The sequence below is a fragment of the Schistocerca nitens genome, chromosome 2 (assembly GCF_023898315.1).
Source record: "Schistocerca nitens isolate TAMUIC-IGC-003100 chromosome 2, iqSchNite1.1, whole genome shotgun sequence".
Classification (NCBI taxonomy): domain Eukaryota; kingdom Metazoa; phylum Arthropoda; class Insecta; order Orthoptera; family Acrididae; genus Schistocerca; species Schistocerca nitens.
Genome location: NC_064615.1, coordinates 729,617,013 through 729,635,126, shown reverse-complemented (window position 1 = coordinate 729,635,126; position 18,114 = coordinate 729,617,013). Strand labels below are relative to the sequence as shown.

General features: G+C 36.1%; 1 protein-coding gene across 4 annotated transcripts in view; it reads right to left on the bottom strand.

Annotated features, from left to right (window-relative positions):
- LOC126236930 (obscurin) overlaps positions 1-18,114 on the bottom strand; it is a 681,004-nt gene that overhangs the window by 142,507 nt on the left and 520,383 nt on the right. For all 4 annotated transcript variants that reach the window (XM_049946608.1, XM_049946610.1, XM_049946611.1 and 1 more), the window contains 3 exons: positions 17,170-17,403; positions 11,584-11,704; positions 9,370-9,510 (listed from right to left, as the gene is read on the bottom strand). In XM_049946608.1, the coding sequence (XP_049802565.1) occupies positions 9,370-9,510; positions 11,584-11,704; positions 17,170-17,403 (496 nt within the window). The remainder of the gene's footprint in view (positions 1-9,369; positions 9,511-11,583; positions 11,705-17,169; positions 17,404-18,114) is intronic.

The following is an 18,114-nucleotide window of genomic DNA, read 5'->3' as shown; positions in this document are numbered from 1 at the left end:
CTTCACCTGGTACTCCTCAGCCCAAAAGTCATTTCCTCAATGTCAACCTCTACCTCAAGGACAGCTACATCACTACCCCTGTCAAAATAAAGCCTACCAACCACCAACAATATCTCCACTTTGACAGCTGCCACCTATTCCATACAAGAAGCTGCCACATCTGTAATGACAAGCAGTCCCTCTACAAATATGCCATGAGTCTCACCAATGCCTTCACAGACCAAAATAAGCCTCTTAAACTTGTCCAGGGCCTTGTCTCCCCACTCATCTATCATCTCCACATACCCACTGTCCGGCCACAAATGAACATTCCTCTTGTAACTCAGTACCATCCAGGACCAACAGAATCACATTCTCCACTAAGTTATTGAAATCCTATCATTGTGCTCTTAGTCAACCTGCTTAACTGGGTAGTAATGTGCTTGCCTCCCATGCACTGGGCCCAGGTTTGATTCCCAGCTGGGTTGGAGATTTTCTCCACTCAAGGACTGGGTGTTGTGTTGTCCTCATCATCATTTCATCCTCATCATCGGCCGCAAGTCACCTGATGGGGCGCTCACTGAAATAAGACTTGCACTTGGTGGCCGAATCTGACTCAGACCTCCCAGCCAACAATGCCAAACGATCATTTCATTTTATTTCATTGTGCTCTTAAATTAAAAATATCTGCCCCCCCCCCCACCCCCATACACACACACTGGTATTCCATTGCCCACCCTACCTAAACAATATTCTTGTCTACCCCTACTCCACACCTATCCCAACTACTTGCCTCATGGCTCCTATCTCTTCAATAGACCTAGATGAAAGACCTGTCCCATACCATCTACTCCTAGCACATTAAAGACAGCACCACCTGCCATGTGATCTACCAACTTAACTGCTACCACTATGCAGCATTTAACGTGTCCATGACAACTGACAAGCTGTCTATCTGCATGAATGGCCTCTGCATTTCCCACCAATTTTTCTGAACTGCACAGGAGAGAGCTCTCCCTGCAACATATCCTTCATTCCCGTAACTCCTTGGCCTCAACCTTCAACAGCTTCTGTCCTCCACCTGCCTACCACTTCCCTGTTCCAACTCCAGTACTACACATGCCTTCTATCCCACCAATGCATTTACACTTTCGCCTTCTCTACTTTTGTCCTCTCTTCTTTTCCCTCAAACCTTCCTCCTCCCTCCAGCACAGCCTCCAAATGCTGCACCTAGCAGCCCTATCGTGTCTTCAACATGCCGTTGCATGCTTCTACAGGTAGCAGTAATTCTTCTCCCACCCCTACCCTGGTATCATTTACCTTCTCCACCCCAGGCCTCTTCTGTACCCCACCTACCCGTAACAGCTAGATTGTTGAAGAAGTAGTCTTGTGTGTGTGTAAATTGTGCTTGTGTGAATGTGCGTGTGTTTTCTACTTCAGATGAAGGACTTTGTGCAGAAGCTGAATATTTGTTACATCTTCTTCATCGTGCCTGTCTGCCACAAATCTATCCTTTCCATATTGTTGTTACTCCATCATGGACTACATTATGAAACAAGTGAATCAAATTAATTTTAGAAATAATTACTGGAAGAGGAGTACATTGGAAACTGAAAATGGTATACGAGGGTCATCCAAAAAGTAAGTTCCATTTCTATTTCTATCCATGGCAGTGCTATGATTGCAGTTCTGAGCATGTACAGCAGTTACTCTGACTCAAGAAGAAGATATGTATGCCCTTTTCAGATCACTGCTCCAACGTTTGCTTTGTACTGCTTCTTTATAATGTCAGCTGTAATTCAAAATGCCACTGTGTGTGAAATCAGATCTGTGATTCATTTCCTAAATGCAAAGAAAGTTAAACCAAAGGAAACTCATCAACAAATCTGCAAGGTTTATGGACAAAATGCTATGAGTGATTCAATGGTTAGAAGATGGGTCAGACTGTTCAACGAAGGACGTGATCATGTGCACGATGAAGAACAAAGTGGACGCCCATCTGTGGTTACTGATGAACTGGTTCACACAATTGAAGAGAAGATTAATCACAACCACAAATTTACATTTAGTGCCATTGCTATGGAAGTTCTGCAACTCTCATGATCACTAATTCATGAAATTGTTACTGAAAAACTGAAATTTCAAAAGCTTTGCTCATGTTGGGTACCCAAAATTCTTACTGAAAAATACAAAAAACAACGGATGGACGGTGCACTTCAGTTTTCAACACGCTACAATGAATAAGGTGATGGTTTTCTTTCTCAGGTAGTCACAGGGATGAAACCTGGGTATCCTACGACACCCCTGAAACAAAATGGCAATCGATGGAATGGAGGCACACTTTATCCCCAACAAACGTCAAGCCTAAGCAAATCTTGACACGTTAAAAAGTCATGTGCACCATTTTTTGGGACAGAAAAGGCATTTTGCTGATTGATTTCCTACTGCGAGGCCAAACAATCAGTGCCTACGGTTACTGTGAGACCATTACAAAATTGTCCCATGCAATAAAGAACAAGCACTGAGGATTACTGTCAAAAGGTGTTGTTTTCTTCCACGATAATGCATGACCTCACACGGCGAATGTGACCAAACAACTCTTACAGGAATTTCACTGGGACATGTTTTATCATCCTCCGTACAGCCCGGACCTCTCTCATAGCGACTTTCATCTCTTCTTACACCTAAAATCTGTCCTTGGTGGCCAACACTTCAACGATGATGATGAGCCGAAAGAACATTTTATCACATGGTTGAATACACCTTCTATGAAGAAGGCATACAAAACCATGTGCCACACTATGACAAATGCCTACAAAATTTTGGAAGCTATGTAGAAAAGTAATTTAAAAGTTGTAGATTTTTGTACAATAACTATTTTTTCTGTATCTGTACATGTTTGTTTTATATTACCAAATGGAACTTACTTTGTGGACATACCTCATATATTACAAGAGGTTATGTAAAGAAAGACTGGAATTTTATACAACCATAGCCTTCATAAAATTTATCTAAATACTCTATATTTTTTCATAGGACTTAGCTTTTGCCAAGAATAATAAGTAATAGTTATCCTAGTAATATTATAATGACCATAAACAAAGTGCATGGATACAAGTATCACAACTGACACCAGCAAGAGTTTTGAAAATATAGGACAAAAGGAACAGCCTTCGGGGCTAGATTCAGTCTAAAATATGCAGATTTATATAACTTGTTTTCAGATCATTTATAATTACCAATCTACTTGGATTACTAACCAATAGAAATAATGAACCAGAGACTAAACTTTTCTGATGTGGGCATACATGAGGTATCACTATATAATACAGAATGCATCAGACTAGATGCTAGAATAAAGTTCTATAGAACAATTATTCTCTTAACATACTTAACTCGATATACAGGGTGTCCTACTTATCTTGACCAACCTAAATAACTGTTTCTCCAGATGCAAACTACAAAATGTTTCAAGCAAATGTTCTTTAGCCATCAGGGGGACATCAATCAGCATGATTGCCTTCATTGTAGCTTTTACAAAGTTATGAACAGTGGTATGACTTTTTTAAATGGCACCCTGTATTTTTCATTCGGTAATTCATTTTCTCTCCTAAATACCTATTCAAAAATATATCACAGTGTACCATTAACAGAAAGTTATTAATTATATAACACAACTTTGATGTTGACATTCCCATGGCTTAGTGCATGTACTCGGGGTTATGGAACACATCCACGTGCTGGCATTGACAGACGACAAATATAAACATAAGTAGAATACACACCCGTCATTTCATCAACTATCGTCAGTTGAAGAGTTGTGCGAGTAGAATGTACACCAACAAAGAAAAGGTAAAATGATACTCATCTATGGGAAATGTAAGAACAGTAATTGCAGTACTGTTTTCTTATGTATGGGTACATTTAGTACAGTAGTTTAGAACTTTTAAATACTGTTGTGTACAGTAGGCATACAGTAAAGGCTGTCCTTCCTACAATCTACATCAATATAACGTTTGTATATCTAAAAACAAAGATGATGTGACTTACCAAATGAAAGTGCTGGCAGGTCGACAGACACACAAACAAACACAAACATACACACAAAATTCTAGCTTTCGCAACAAACGGTTGCTTCGTCAGGAAAGAGGGAAGGAGAGGGAAAGACGAAAGGAAGTGGGTTTTAAGGGAGAGGGTAAGGAGTCATTCCAATCCCGGGAGCGGAAAGACTTACCTTAAATATGTCTGCTTGTGTCTGTATATGTGTGGATGGATATGTGTGTGTGTGCGAGTGTATACCCGTCCTTTTTTCCCCCTAAGGTAAGTCTTTCCGCTCCTGGGATTGGAATGACTCCTTACCCTCTCCCTTAAAACCCACTTCCTTTCGTCTTTCCCTCTCCTTCCCTCTTTCCTGACGAAGCAACCGTTTGTTGCGAAAGCTAGAATTTTGTGTGTATGTTTGTGTTTGTTTGTGTGTCTGTCAACCTGCCAGCACTTTCATTTGGTAAGTCACATCACTTTGTTTTTAGATATATTTTTCCTACGTGGAATGTTTCCCTCTATTATAATCATATCATTAATTTGAACCCAACAATTACGTTTGTTATTGTCGCTGTTGCATTTCGAAATCTTTCCTGTCGTCTTATTTTCTCTTTCTGTTTTTACCAATAGTCTCACTTTGTATTCACCTTCCCCTTTTTACCATAATCTACTATACAATTTTATCCCGCCTATATATACTCAATAATACGTAACCCACTTCCAAACCATTACCAAAAAAATTTATTTTCCGCTTTCAACACTACCGCTGCTATTTAATCCACCGTTTCTAGTTCAAAAACAGTTGCTTTCACGTATTAAACAACCATTTCGGCTAGTTCTAACAACTTTCGCTTTATTTCCACTTCCGTTTTTCGCACATCACTGATCATTTTTAGCCGCTCTAAAAAAGGTCTTTAAATATGTCTGCTTGTGTCTGTATATGTGTGGATGGATATGTGTGTGTGTGCGAGTGTATACCCGTCCTTTTTTCCCCCTAAGGTAAGTCTTTCCGCTCCTGGGATTGGAATGACTCCTTACCCTCTCCCTTAAAACCCACTTCCTTTCGTCTTTCCCTCTCCTTCCCTCTTTCCTGACGAAGCAACCGTTTGTTGCGAAAGCTAGAATTTTGTGTGTATATTTGTGTTTGTGTGTCTGTCGACCTGCCAGCACTTTCATTTGGTAAGTCACATCATCTTTGTTTTTAGATATATTTTTCCTACGTGGAATGTTTCCCTCTATTATAATCAATATAACGTTTCTTTTATTGTTGTCGTTGAAGGTAGGTGAAATGCTACACAGGCAGCGGAACAGAACAGAGAGTGATATCCTGATGAGAACCCCCCTCCACAATGGATGTTTTCTCATCTTGTTGCAACAGCTCAGGAAGCGGGAAGTTTCAACCCACGACAACGTAATTGTCGTAGCACTTGCACAGTCGAAGCTGTCGAAGTTTTCTCTTCCGTTGCTATGAATCCACATGTGAGCATACCAGAGCTTGAACACCAGATTGGCATTCCGAAAACCACTGTACATCATATTCTTACACATCACCGGTTCCATCCTTACCATGTACACCTACACGAAGAATTGCATGGGAATGATTTCCAGAATTGTGTACAGTTCTGTCAGTGGGCACAGCAGCAAATCCTTTCCAACCCGAACTTCTTCTCCAATGTTCTATTTACTAATGAATGTTCCTTCTCAAACAAAGCACAGGTAAATACAAGGAACATGCATTATTGGTCCAGTGACAACCCACAATGGCTCAGACAGGTGGAACATCAGCATCAACGGAGAGTTAATGTCTGCTGTGCGATGCTTGGCACTACAACTATTAGCCCTTATTTCATCAATTGTAGTCTAAATGGCACAGCGTATGCCAACTTCTTCAGATAAATTCTTCCTCCTCTGTTGAATGAAGTGCTGCTAAGAACCAGAATGCTTATGTGGTATCAACACGGTGGATGTCCAGCACATAATGCCTTGTGTGCACGTAGTGTTCTGAACCGAAGCTATCCTGCCAGATGAACTGGTCAAGGAGGGACAGTTACTTGGCCTGCTAGGTCTCCTGATTTAAATCCTCTGGACTTTTTTCTTTGGGGATGCATTAAAGATGTTGTCTATCGCAATATTCCAACAACCCCAGAGGACATGCAGGAACGTATCATGCTTGCTTGTAATTCCCTTCAGCAGGCAACACTGGAAGCAGTAAATAATTCTTTCATTCAATGAGTGCACCCATGTATCAGTAACCAGGGTCACCACTTTGAGCACCTTTGAGTTTTCTATCCAGGTGCAAATTTTGTAATTTTCATCTGGACAAACAGTTATTTATGGTGGTCAAGATAAATGGGACACCCTATATAAGCTAGGAGGCAACAAGAGTGCTTTATGGTGAATCTCTGAAAAGAAATAAGAATTATCTTACAACGTATCAAATGTGAAATACAAAAATGTGAAAAATTGGAAGATGAAACTACTGAAATTATAATGGTTTGAATCATAAGCACTGCTATGAAAATACACAAAGGAGAAAATGTAGGCAATTTGAACCCTGTATCTCAACAACAGAAACAGGATTTCAACTCTGAGATTTCAAATTGTTTCAACAAATATCAAGTGAAAAGTTAAGATTTGGTAGCCTAGCACAGCACACACATTTTAACAATTTTGTTGGTGAAATTACAGCAACATGAATATGACACAACACTGTCACTGAATAAAGCTGAAGAATTAATGTATTAAAACCAGTCTTTGTAAGAGGAAAAATCATTACACTATAATGATAATTCATGAAATAAAAAAGTTAATTCAAGCATCCAAGTTATCATTACATACATGCAAAGCTGGAAAGCTGGATTATATAGGAACATGCTTTTGAGATTTCTGTGATTTAAAACACAACATTTGGAAGGAAGTCTTTATGTTGTTATAAGAATGTGAGAACCAGTGCGCCCCCCCCCCCCCCCTCTCCCCCTCCTGATCAAGTGCAATACAAATAAATTTCACTGTTAGTTAGCAAGAAATTCTTTCTAGACAAATGAATGATCATGATTCCAGTTCCAAATGGTATAGTGATTTTAAACATATGAAAATTGTACAATGCAAATTAGTCTTTACAGCAGGAAATATCCTCTCTCATTGGTTCACAAACAGATTTCCCATGCTATTTCTTCTCATGATACAAACAAACTCATTGCCACTGTGAACCAGTCCCCAGTCCCATAGCAGTACCCCCCCCCTCCCCCCTTTTTCGCCCTCCTCAAAACACCAATGTCTTGGAAAACATAACCACATTCTTTGCCAATCTGTGATTGCCTCATGTCATCTAAGATCAATGATATTTTACACAAAATCCTCCAGTCTTCCCGTAACACAGAACTTGGTCATCCACTGCACCTATGCAATATCCTAGTCTATCCAGAAACCCTTACTGTTTCCAGCCCTACATCCTCAAGTCATTTATCTTTGATTGACTCAGGTGCGAAACCTGACCTATGTAATGATCTATTACCTCCTACTGCATTTCCAAGTGGCACTTCCTACTCAGTCAAAGTTAGTGCCACATGTGGAAATCGCCATGTCACATATCAGCTGTGTTGCAGTTACTGTGCAGCGATCTATGTGGCTATGACCACTAACCAGCAGTTTATCCACATGACTGGCCATTGCCAGACCTTGGCTAACTGCATATTCAGTCACTATATTGCAGAAGAGGCAAACAAAAACACTGGCACCTCCTTCAATATCTACACCATTTGGTCCTCCTGCCCAGCAAGAGCTCCTCTGCACTATACAAGGAACTGTTCTTCAAGCACATATTATATTTTTACAATTCCCGTGGCCTAAACTTTTACAAATTTCAATTGTCACGTCCCCCTTTCCACACTCTTTCTACTCCATTACTCTGTCACTTCCACATTGCATGGCCTTTTCCCTTGTATCTCTTTCTTTCATACTCAAGCTGCAAATCAGCAGCTTTGCTATTGTTAACATAATTAATCCTAATTTTGCCACTGTCAATGACAGCCACTAGTACCAACATCTCCTGTCTTGCAGTATTTTCTATAGTCCTTTCCTCTTCCTTGTCACACACCCATCAGTCCGGGAAAAGAGTCACTGCCTTTTCTAATTTTGTTTGTTGAAAATGTATATTAAATCAGACATAATTATTTTGCTGCAAGTAATAGAGTTAAAACTATTTTCCAAAACAATCACAGAGAAAATCAGTGTGAATGATTATTAAGAAAATTGGAATGGAGAATTTACATACAGACTGACCACTAGTTCTCTTCAATGATGATGATCCAGCTGAATGTAAATACTCTAATAGCTCATCTGAGCATATTCAGCTGATTTTTTTACATCTAGTTACAAAAATGTTAGTGTATGACAATAAAAAATGGACAAAAGAACTATAATCAAGGTAATAGCATATGATTTGGTTCAGCATAGTAACACTGTACGTCCAATAGAAGGATAGGGAATTTTAAATATCAGACCAAGATTTCTGAAATAAAGGACTGCTGTTCAATATTTTTTTTAAAAAAATTAAATGCTGTGGAGTACTACTGACATTGGTCCAACCCTTTCATATCATGTCTGTCATATTAAATACATATGTGGGGAGATCTTAAAGTTTATATACAGCGGTATGTTACACTTCTTCAAAAAATCCTAGCTCTATATACGTAGAGTGATATGATATATTTACTCCTGAAATAACCAGGGTATGTTGTTGCATACAGCTGTTGATAAAGGTTGAAAGTGAACAAAAACACAAAACCAAAAGATAAAAATAAAAAAGTAAATTCAAAATATGCACAAAAATCAAAATGATTGATAAAAGCAAAAACATTATGCATATTTACAACTACAAAAATCAAACATTAAGGAACAAATAATTAATTTGTTAGTCCCAACAATCAAGAGCACTATTAAATCTTTTCTGTGGTGCTGGAGCTCTCTAACAGAATAAATTTATTTCTTGACTTATATGAGTCTGCAGATATCACTTTCAATTTAATTTTCTTCACGTGAAAGAGTATAACCAAATAATAATACTGTTAAATCATTAGTGTTATACCAGAGTACGAAGAGACAAATCTACAATACTGAAATCTTTGTGAAATATTTCATATGTATGTTCTAGAGGTGTGTATATTTTCTTGATTGGACTTTTACCATGCAAGAGAACATTTAATAATTATTTGTTCCTCTTATTGCAATAATGTGTGTTGTGTGAGATGTTTTATATGAGATATGAGTGAAGAGCTATTGAGTCTTTTACAAATGGTCACATTACGTGTCTACAGAAATGTGCTCTTTATTACAGGCTTTTTGTCGCACCTTGGGGCTTGAGCATATCCATCATGCGGTGGCTTCTCAATGTCAAAGTCCTTTGGAAAGTAGGGGGACGTCTCAGGACGGAAGTCGATTCCCGGCTCCAAGTATGGGAAGAACTTCGGGGGTTCCGGTTCAAGACGTGCTCTGGGAAAAACAATCAGCAGTAAAAGTTTTCAAGTTTATTAGCTAATAAGTTTACATTCACCTGAACTTCAATTACATGTTGTAACACACCATACAGCTGCTTTGAGGCTATCTAACTTACAGTTTATGACTCTCCTTGGGATACATATTTTCATCTACTTAAGAAACAATTTTATATATGTTGGCATATACAAATTACTTAAGGATTTTATAAACATGATAACTCAGTTTATAAAGCTATGTATAAGCCTTTCCTTCACATGTAACACACTTGACAGCCACAAATACAACACAGTGACAGACAAAAACCAATGACAGGTAACATATAACATCTTGAAGCAAGACTTTTGGGGGCAAAATACAGCAGTTGCCATGCGCGTTTGTGTACATAGAGCATTACTTATCTGTATGAATAATTTTCAACACATCATATTTGCAGACGTCATCTGACCATTCAGTCAGTTTTGTAATGTAGTAGAGATGACATACAAGTGTAAACTGAGGTCAAATTTACATTTTCTTCAAATTATTTTCACTTTTCTTAACACAGAAGAGTTTACATAAGTTTTAATTTCTCCCAAAACTCTCTCAGAATGATAGATGAAGTACAATATTTATCAATGACTGTTGCCCCACAGTATATCTTAAATTTTGTCTTTCAAGAGAGCTTCTATGGAATGCTAGTCTTCATACACTTTAATTTATTTCACATATGGTATTTCAAAATACCACTTGGTTACTAAATGAATTCAATGATAACTTTGCAGTTACAGTTTTTCTTTCTGTAATTATGACATATTTAAAAAAAAACATAAGAACAACTAAAAAATAAATACAACAGCATGAATTGCTTTCTCAATAACTGCTACAGGCAGCTTTTAACTACATACTAGCTGACGAAGCAAAAATGGTAGTTTGCAGTATTAATCTAGTTTTATCCATCTGCATACAAATCATTTTTGTTGAAATGTACATTATGTATAATAACGTTAAATTTTTTACACAAATGAAAGACATCACATAGAGTATACAGCAACTAGATAAATACTAGTTAAAGAAAGAAGCAATATTACTGAGAAAAGAGCTAAATGCAGTGTCACACAGTAGATCTTTGAGTATCTTGAAGCAGTTACAACTCAGGAATTAGCAGTATCTACAGATATAATAATATTCCATTAGGAATTTCCTGCGTTACAGCAGATATACATAACAGAAATAATGCAAGAATACAACTCACAACAATATACAGCAAGTATATATCTTTTGTGCTTCTACCATTGCTAACAATATATTGTTAAACTCTACTCCAAGCACTCTACAGCACAAAAATTTTAAAAAAGATTACAACAGCAAAAAGTGCATGCTCCTTTGTAATTCTCAAATGTTCTATGTTTTGTGATTATTATTGCTAATAATTACATCTACAGCAGAAAATTACTGTACTTTACTTACATGTTTGCAATTTCATTTAGAAATTTTACACTGTGACATTTATATTTTGTTTCACACTCTTACACAAAAGTCTAAAAGTTGCTTGAATGATAACAAATCTACTATGCATCAATCTCCTTTCATAATTAAATCAATTAATAAAATGACACAAACAAGGAAGAATATGCATGTAATGTATCCTATTAGTTATTCAGGATTGTGGTAGGCATAGAAACAGGCAAAGGAAATGAGAAAGCAAACATAAGCTATTGCCAAGGTTGGAGCAGCAGTGCTCTAAGTGTAACTTACCTCCTTTCATCATTACACTCAAAAATAATTTAATATGGATATTGTGATCAAAACTGATACTATTTTTTTATACTGTAAGCACATCTTTCAAATTTTAAGCATGTGTAACTATAACTATTACTTCAAATGCTGCTGAACTTTATCTTGATGTACACTACAATAAAAGAAACTTCAAGGTCATACATGAATGACAATAATATCATTTATGTGTCCTAAATTTTATGTTTTTATTTGTAATAACTAAATGTAAAACTTTAAAAATCTGCTTAGATGACCACTGAATTTTCTGTAGAGATTTTCAGCTTCTGTCACCTGCACAACTACTCATCATACCTGTAAGTTACAGCATATGGTGAAGGATCACTGATGCCATATCTGTTCTCCACCCGAATTCTGAATTTATAATCTTGGAATGGTTGCAAATTGTGAATGTCACAAGCACACCCAAGAATACCTAAAACAGATTGACAAACAAGTTTTAGTCTGCCACGTATGTTACCTGAGAATTAAAATTTTTGAAACTATGCAAGTCTATATTTACTGAAATATTGAAAACAAATACAGAAATTGTGTTCCAACATCTAGTAATTCCAAGAAGTATGCATCTATTTAAGAGTCAACTGATGCGTAAGTAATAATATCAGCAAGTACTGACTCTGTCAGTCATGCATTTTAAACTATATTGTATTTACTTGATCATCAGTTTCATTACTTCGGGACTTATAATATTTGTCTAACTGAAATATTAATACAATCTGCAGGCAGACGCTGTTGTAAACTGGGAACGCAAACAAAACAACAGCTCAGATAACAGTATGTACCATGACTATTGAGAAACAAATTTTTGTATGTATCACACTTTACTTTGCTTCTGCGAAATCACTTCATTTTGATGGCAAGGAATGTTACAGTAAAACACGGCTGTTTCAAAATATCATGATTCAGTATTACTCTAGTGTTTATCACATATTGATACTGGTTTAGATTGCACTGTGGTTTTGCCTTTTCTTCCTTACTCTGGAAATTTTTACCTTCACAGATAAAACATTTATTCAGGAAGCTGATGATAACCAGAAACTGAACTCTAGTCATCTTATGATCATTCCAAAAATAAGACTTTAAGTGTATATTCTTTCAGGGTAAGTTAAGAGTCTTATATCCCTGTTAAAAATATTATGATAACAGAACATTTAGAATTGTGACCATAAACAAAGATCTGATGGGATACCAGTTCAATACTACATCAGGTATGCAAAACAACTGTCTCTCTTCTAGCAGCAGATTACTGTAGATCTCTGGAGGAGTGAAGCATTCCAAATGATTGGAAAAAAGCATTGGTTATTCCCATTTTCAGAAACAGTCATCAACCAGATGCATATACTATAGGCCTATACCTCTGACTTCGGTCTGTTGTAGAATTTTGGAACAAGTTTTATGCTAACATATTATGACATGTTTGGAGGCCAAAAATCTTGTCTGAAAGCAACAAGTACTCAAAACTTAGCTTGCTCTCTTTGTTCATGATAGCAGTAGATACAGGCACCCACAGAGATGTCGTGACCCTTGATTTCGAAAATGCATTCGATGCAGTTACGTATGGAGGATTTACTCTTGGTGTAGGGAGAGGCAATTGAGGTCAACACAAACAAATGTAACATACTCATATTAGGAACACATAGACAGAATTATCGTATGGTTATATGATTGCAGAACGATCACTGGAGGCTGTTACTTCCATATATTATCTCGGAGAATGTGTACAGAGCAATCTGGAGTCAAATGACCACATAGTCAAGGGTAAGGCACTGGAACCAACCGCAGGAAATGTAGTCCATACACATTCTTCTCTATAGATCTGACCACTCTTGGGACATTTCAACTATCCAGAAGTGTTACACAGTTTTGACACATTAGTCAAGAGAATTAAAAACATATTTCACTCCCAAATCATTATGATGTAACACTGACAAAATTCAAATTACAATTCCCCCTCCCCCCTTAAATGATGTGTTCTTATAATTTTGTTTAATATGTATTAATTAAATTTTGAATGTAGTAATGTTCAGTTCATTGTTCTTTATGCAGCTGCATGGTTCAGAATAACTTCTTCTTATTTGTATCCTTACTGCTGTGCTGATAATTACAGTGTTTTTTTCCCTTCCTTTCAACTGAATTTTAAATGATGAAAAGAGGCCTTTTACAAATTTGTGCTTTCTGGAAATGCTAAAAATTCAGGTATCCCTTTGCTGGCAATGATCTTTAATTTTTGCTGATGGTGTTTTTCATTCTTCAGATTCAAACTATTTAAATCCATTTATCATCTAATCTAGTAATTGCAATCAACTTGCTTCATTGTAAGTTTCTCCCTTGAAAGTATCTGTAGTACATAAGTGGACAAATGCAATAAATAAAATTTATTTTTCTAATTTAGTTCCGTCAATGTGGTCAACAACTACAAAAACACAATCAGTTTTTTAACTTTTTATTTAGATGTGAATGTTTGTTTTCCTAATTGAGGAGCTTTTTTGAGCTTTTTTTCAAAACTCAATAAAAGCAATAAACACAGTTTTTAATAAAATGAGTTTTTCTATTTTCACATAGATAGATATGTTTCAGCATTTGAATTTTTACATGATTACCACATCTCATTGACATTAGTAAAGCATTTTACGGACATGTATTAAAATTTAACTTTTATAACAGTATATTAAGGTGTGATAACTTCAGACTTTTTCAGAAGTCGATAAATGCTTATATTTATTGCTGGTATCAGTTGGACTGGCTTCTTTAATTCTGTGTATTTTTTCCACAACTAATTTTCTTATGTGCTGTAGTGTTTATTACATGTCTCCATTGTTGCAAAATGCATATTTTTGCTTGTATTATTATTCTACAGAATTCTTTAAATTTATCGTTTTTGACTTTATTGAGAATAAAAAATAAAAATAGTGACATAATATAATGATGATGATTTATGGAGGAGGGCACTTAACATCAAGGTCATCAGCACCCCATAATATAATAATAGCAATGATAGTATTATGAAAAGGATAGTTGCTACTTAAGATATAGTGGGGATACTGAGTCGCAGATAGAGACAACAAAAGAACTGTCAAACGTAGCTTTCAACCAAACAGGTTTTCATCAGAATAGACAATGGATTTTCCATTATTTGAATAGCAATGAGCTGACTATTTTAACACAATCATCGAGCTTGTATCGTTATCAATACCAGATGAAGAATGAAATGAATAATACAAAAAGTATTGCAAGTTACAATCACACTATTATTATCAAGGTTTTCCACTTACATTTATACATTAGTTTTCTAGGACATCTTTGTAAAACTCCTTTGCATCATCTGGAATTTCAAAATACTTTAGCAAGGCAGACACATCTTTTTTCTTTTCTTTGATTGCCATATTTTGTTTTGGTAAAGGGCTAGCATAGTTTCTTTTGTCTCAGGATGTCAACTTGTATTCGATCTCCAGAGAATATATCATTTACTATCAGACTAATAATTTTCTTTGCTTTGTTGTGATTGCTGGCTTTTCATTTTGAATGGTAGCTTGGATTTTAATACTTTCTGTGCACTATATTTTAGATTTTTAACAGTCCAGCCTGTGTTTAGAACTTTGAGAGTACTATGCTCTTCTAAAATATTATAATATTCTTTATGAGACAAGATGCTTTCTTTCTCTCTGTAAGACATCTCAATTCTACCACTTGGTCTGGAGGCTTATAGCTATGGCCACGAACAGGGAAGAAGTGATGAATATTATTGAATTTTGTGCTCTTTTACAAGAACACTGTAAGCATAGCCATCATACAACTGTTTTTATTTTGGCTGCTGCAATAATCTGACAAGAGCTGACAGTATTGGTGCTGTCATTTGGTTGTTTTTTATGTAAGTCAGAAAGAAAGTCCTGCAAAGCTGTCTCCAACCAGGTGTAGAAATTGATGTTTTACTTTTTTTGCTCCTTAGCATGGATTATTATGCACAGACTGCATATCAATATTTGTCTAGCACAGAAAACCTTACTTATGGGCTTGGAATAAGCTGGTTCTGCTGCATGTCGAAGCAAATCTTAATGACAGTTGGATTGGTATCCTTCATTATATCAGTATGAGGTATCCCAGATGATAGAATTGTTTCTAAAATATGTGCTTGTATCTTGATAAGGAGCATTGTTTCAGTCCTAAAATTTTTCTTTCTTCACAGAATCTCTTGAACATTTTACTGACTGTGAGATCTGAAAGCAAATAAGCTCTCATAGCTTTCCCCCTTCCATGGTGGCTTCCTCTCCGCATTTATATTTTTATATCATTCCTAACGACAAAAGTTACCTCCTTATGATCCTTTCCTGACCTCTTTATGGTCCTTTACTGTTGTGTTGCCTTCTCTCCTTTCCTTTGGCAAAGTTTCTTACTCATGGAGCCTGCTTGCTAAATATAGTAACTTATTCTCTGACATGCCAGATACTACTTGGAATCTGGCAGCACAAACAGACACTACTTCACTGTTCATTTTTCTGATAGTATACTCCACTATTACTGTTTTCTTCTTTTTTGCATTCTGAGTATCTACTACTCTGCACTGGAGTGAAGAAATATTAGGAAATTAACAGAAACTTATCTCGATCCATTTTATTTTATAATGTCTCGTGAAGATGAACGTGGGATATATCTTTGTAGCAGAGTTCAGCAGCTTTGAATTATTTCACACATTTAGCTTCTGAAGCTGAAACCTCAAATCTGTGATTACATTTAATGACAGGTTCCCTTTAACAATTTTTTGCTTTGCATTTCAGGTCAATGTAATGTCTTCTTGAATCAGGATTTTCTCCCGTTGGAACATTCCTTGACCTGTATGCCATTTTCAGAATCACAAGAATCATCACCCATTCTGCTTCTGCTTGCAGCACTTCTTTGTTGACGCAAATGAGAGCATCACAAGTAAATACTTGTCTAATAGTAAACTGCAAATATTCTGACAACAATGAAATCTGGTAGAAATACTATTTCTACCACTAAATATTATTACAACAATGATTAACACCACTTAAAGCAACCAGTATACTCCTTTATTGTTAAGTGCTTGCTGCAGAAAGAGAGCTGAGACTCTAGAGGGTAATTATATTTCATTTGTCAACTTTTGCTGTAGCTGCAAGAATGCATGTATCATGCTTTGGTGCAACATTGTGACATGGAGTATTCATACACACAGCAGCAGTTGACTTTTACTAAAACTTGTTTGAGGAATTGTTGCAAAATGTCACCATTATGCCAATACTATTTCTGACTCAATTTTGAAATATTCTGCATATATCGAGTTTTGAAAAAAATGCTACTAAATTACTCCACTGATACTGTATTAATTTCACTCTGTAGATCTTTTGTCTGTGAACTTTAATTTCATCTATTTTTTAAATACTAGTTGCATAGAGCTGTAGATGAGTTCTGATATATTCTTGTCAGTCTCTATACAAATAGATTTTGTTACACTGTTGACAATAGTTATCAGCAAAAACTGAGAAAAATATACTACACATTACAGTAAAGTGTTTTGAAAATAAGTCTTCCTACCAGAACTCCTTTCCTTCCCAAAGTTACAAATCTTTTTATTGTGAAAACAGCCTTCTCAAACCATTGTCACTATTATCCTTGATAAATGGCAATAAATTAAAAGAAATAGGTTCGGATCTTCCAAAATACTCAGTATAATGTATTCTGAAGATTTTTGATTTCAAAGGTGCTTGTTAGTAAGAGAATTTTCTCTTTGATCTGCTTTGTTTTTATTGTAAATGCTATCTGCTTATTTTTCTGAATTTATTAGGATTTAAAGACTAGTTCACTTGACTGAATAATACCATTAATCTATAATATTAACAAAAGTATATGACATTAAATTTCACAAACCTGTTCTGGCAGTAAACCATTCTCCATCAGGTTGTTCACTCATTTCAACACGATATGTGACTGGCAATGTCGGACCTATGGGTATCGATGGTCGCCACGACAGTGTCAGTCTCCTGTCACTCATTCTACAAATAATGGGTTTATCTGGCAATGGAAGAGGTGTTGCAGAACTTTGATATTTATCAAAGTCAGTGTACAAGTAGCCCAGTGGACGCTTTGGATGTGTATCCAGTGCTGAAACAATTGTACAGTTTATAACAAACAAAATAATTTAAATTTCACTATACATTTACAAATCTACAGTCTGTTACATAGAAAGGTTGTGCTCAGAAGCCTTCAGTAGAAATGACCCCAGATGGACTTGAGTAACTACTGCAGATGTCACACTTCATTACATTATCAGAGATCTGAGAGGCCACTAATAGTTGAGTCACTATCATCAGCTCTCCTAATAGAAGTCATTTGGAATTCTGCAAATGGGAATAATTCATTAAACGGTATTCTAATTTCAGTGAGTCCTATTTCCATACTTACAGAATTTTCTTCCTTGATGCACACCTTCATTATCATTTACCTTCTTTTCATTAATTCCCTTCCAAATACTTTCCACTGTGCTATAGCTGTTTTCACCTTAGCGTTTCCCAAGTCTGACACCTTTCTACACCCTGTTATGTGCAGTTTTTATATTTGTTTCTAACAGTGAAAAGGATAATAATAGCCATTCATAAGCTATTATGGCTCTTGATTATGGATAGGCATATTAACAAGGACTGGGATATAGTAACAAATCTTAAAAATATTTGTTCTTTTCCTAAAACCCACTAATTATACACAAGAAAGTACACTGTTTTGTTCTTAAGATCAAACTGAGATGAGAACTTTTAGTGAGTGGAGGGAGTAAATAGAATAAGAAGTATAGGAAAGAGAGAAGGAGGAGCAAGGGCT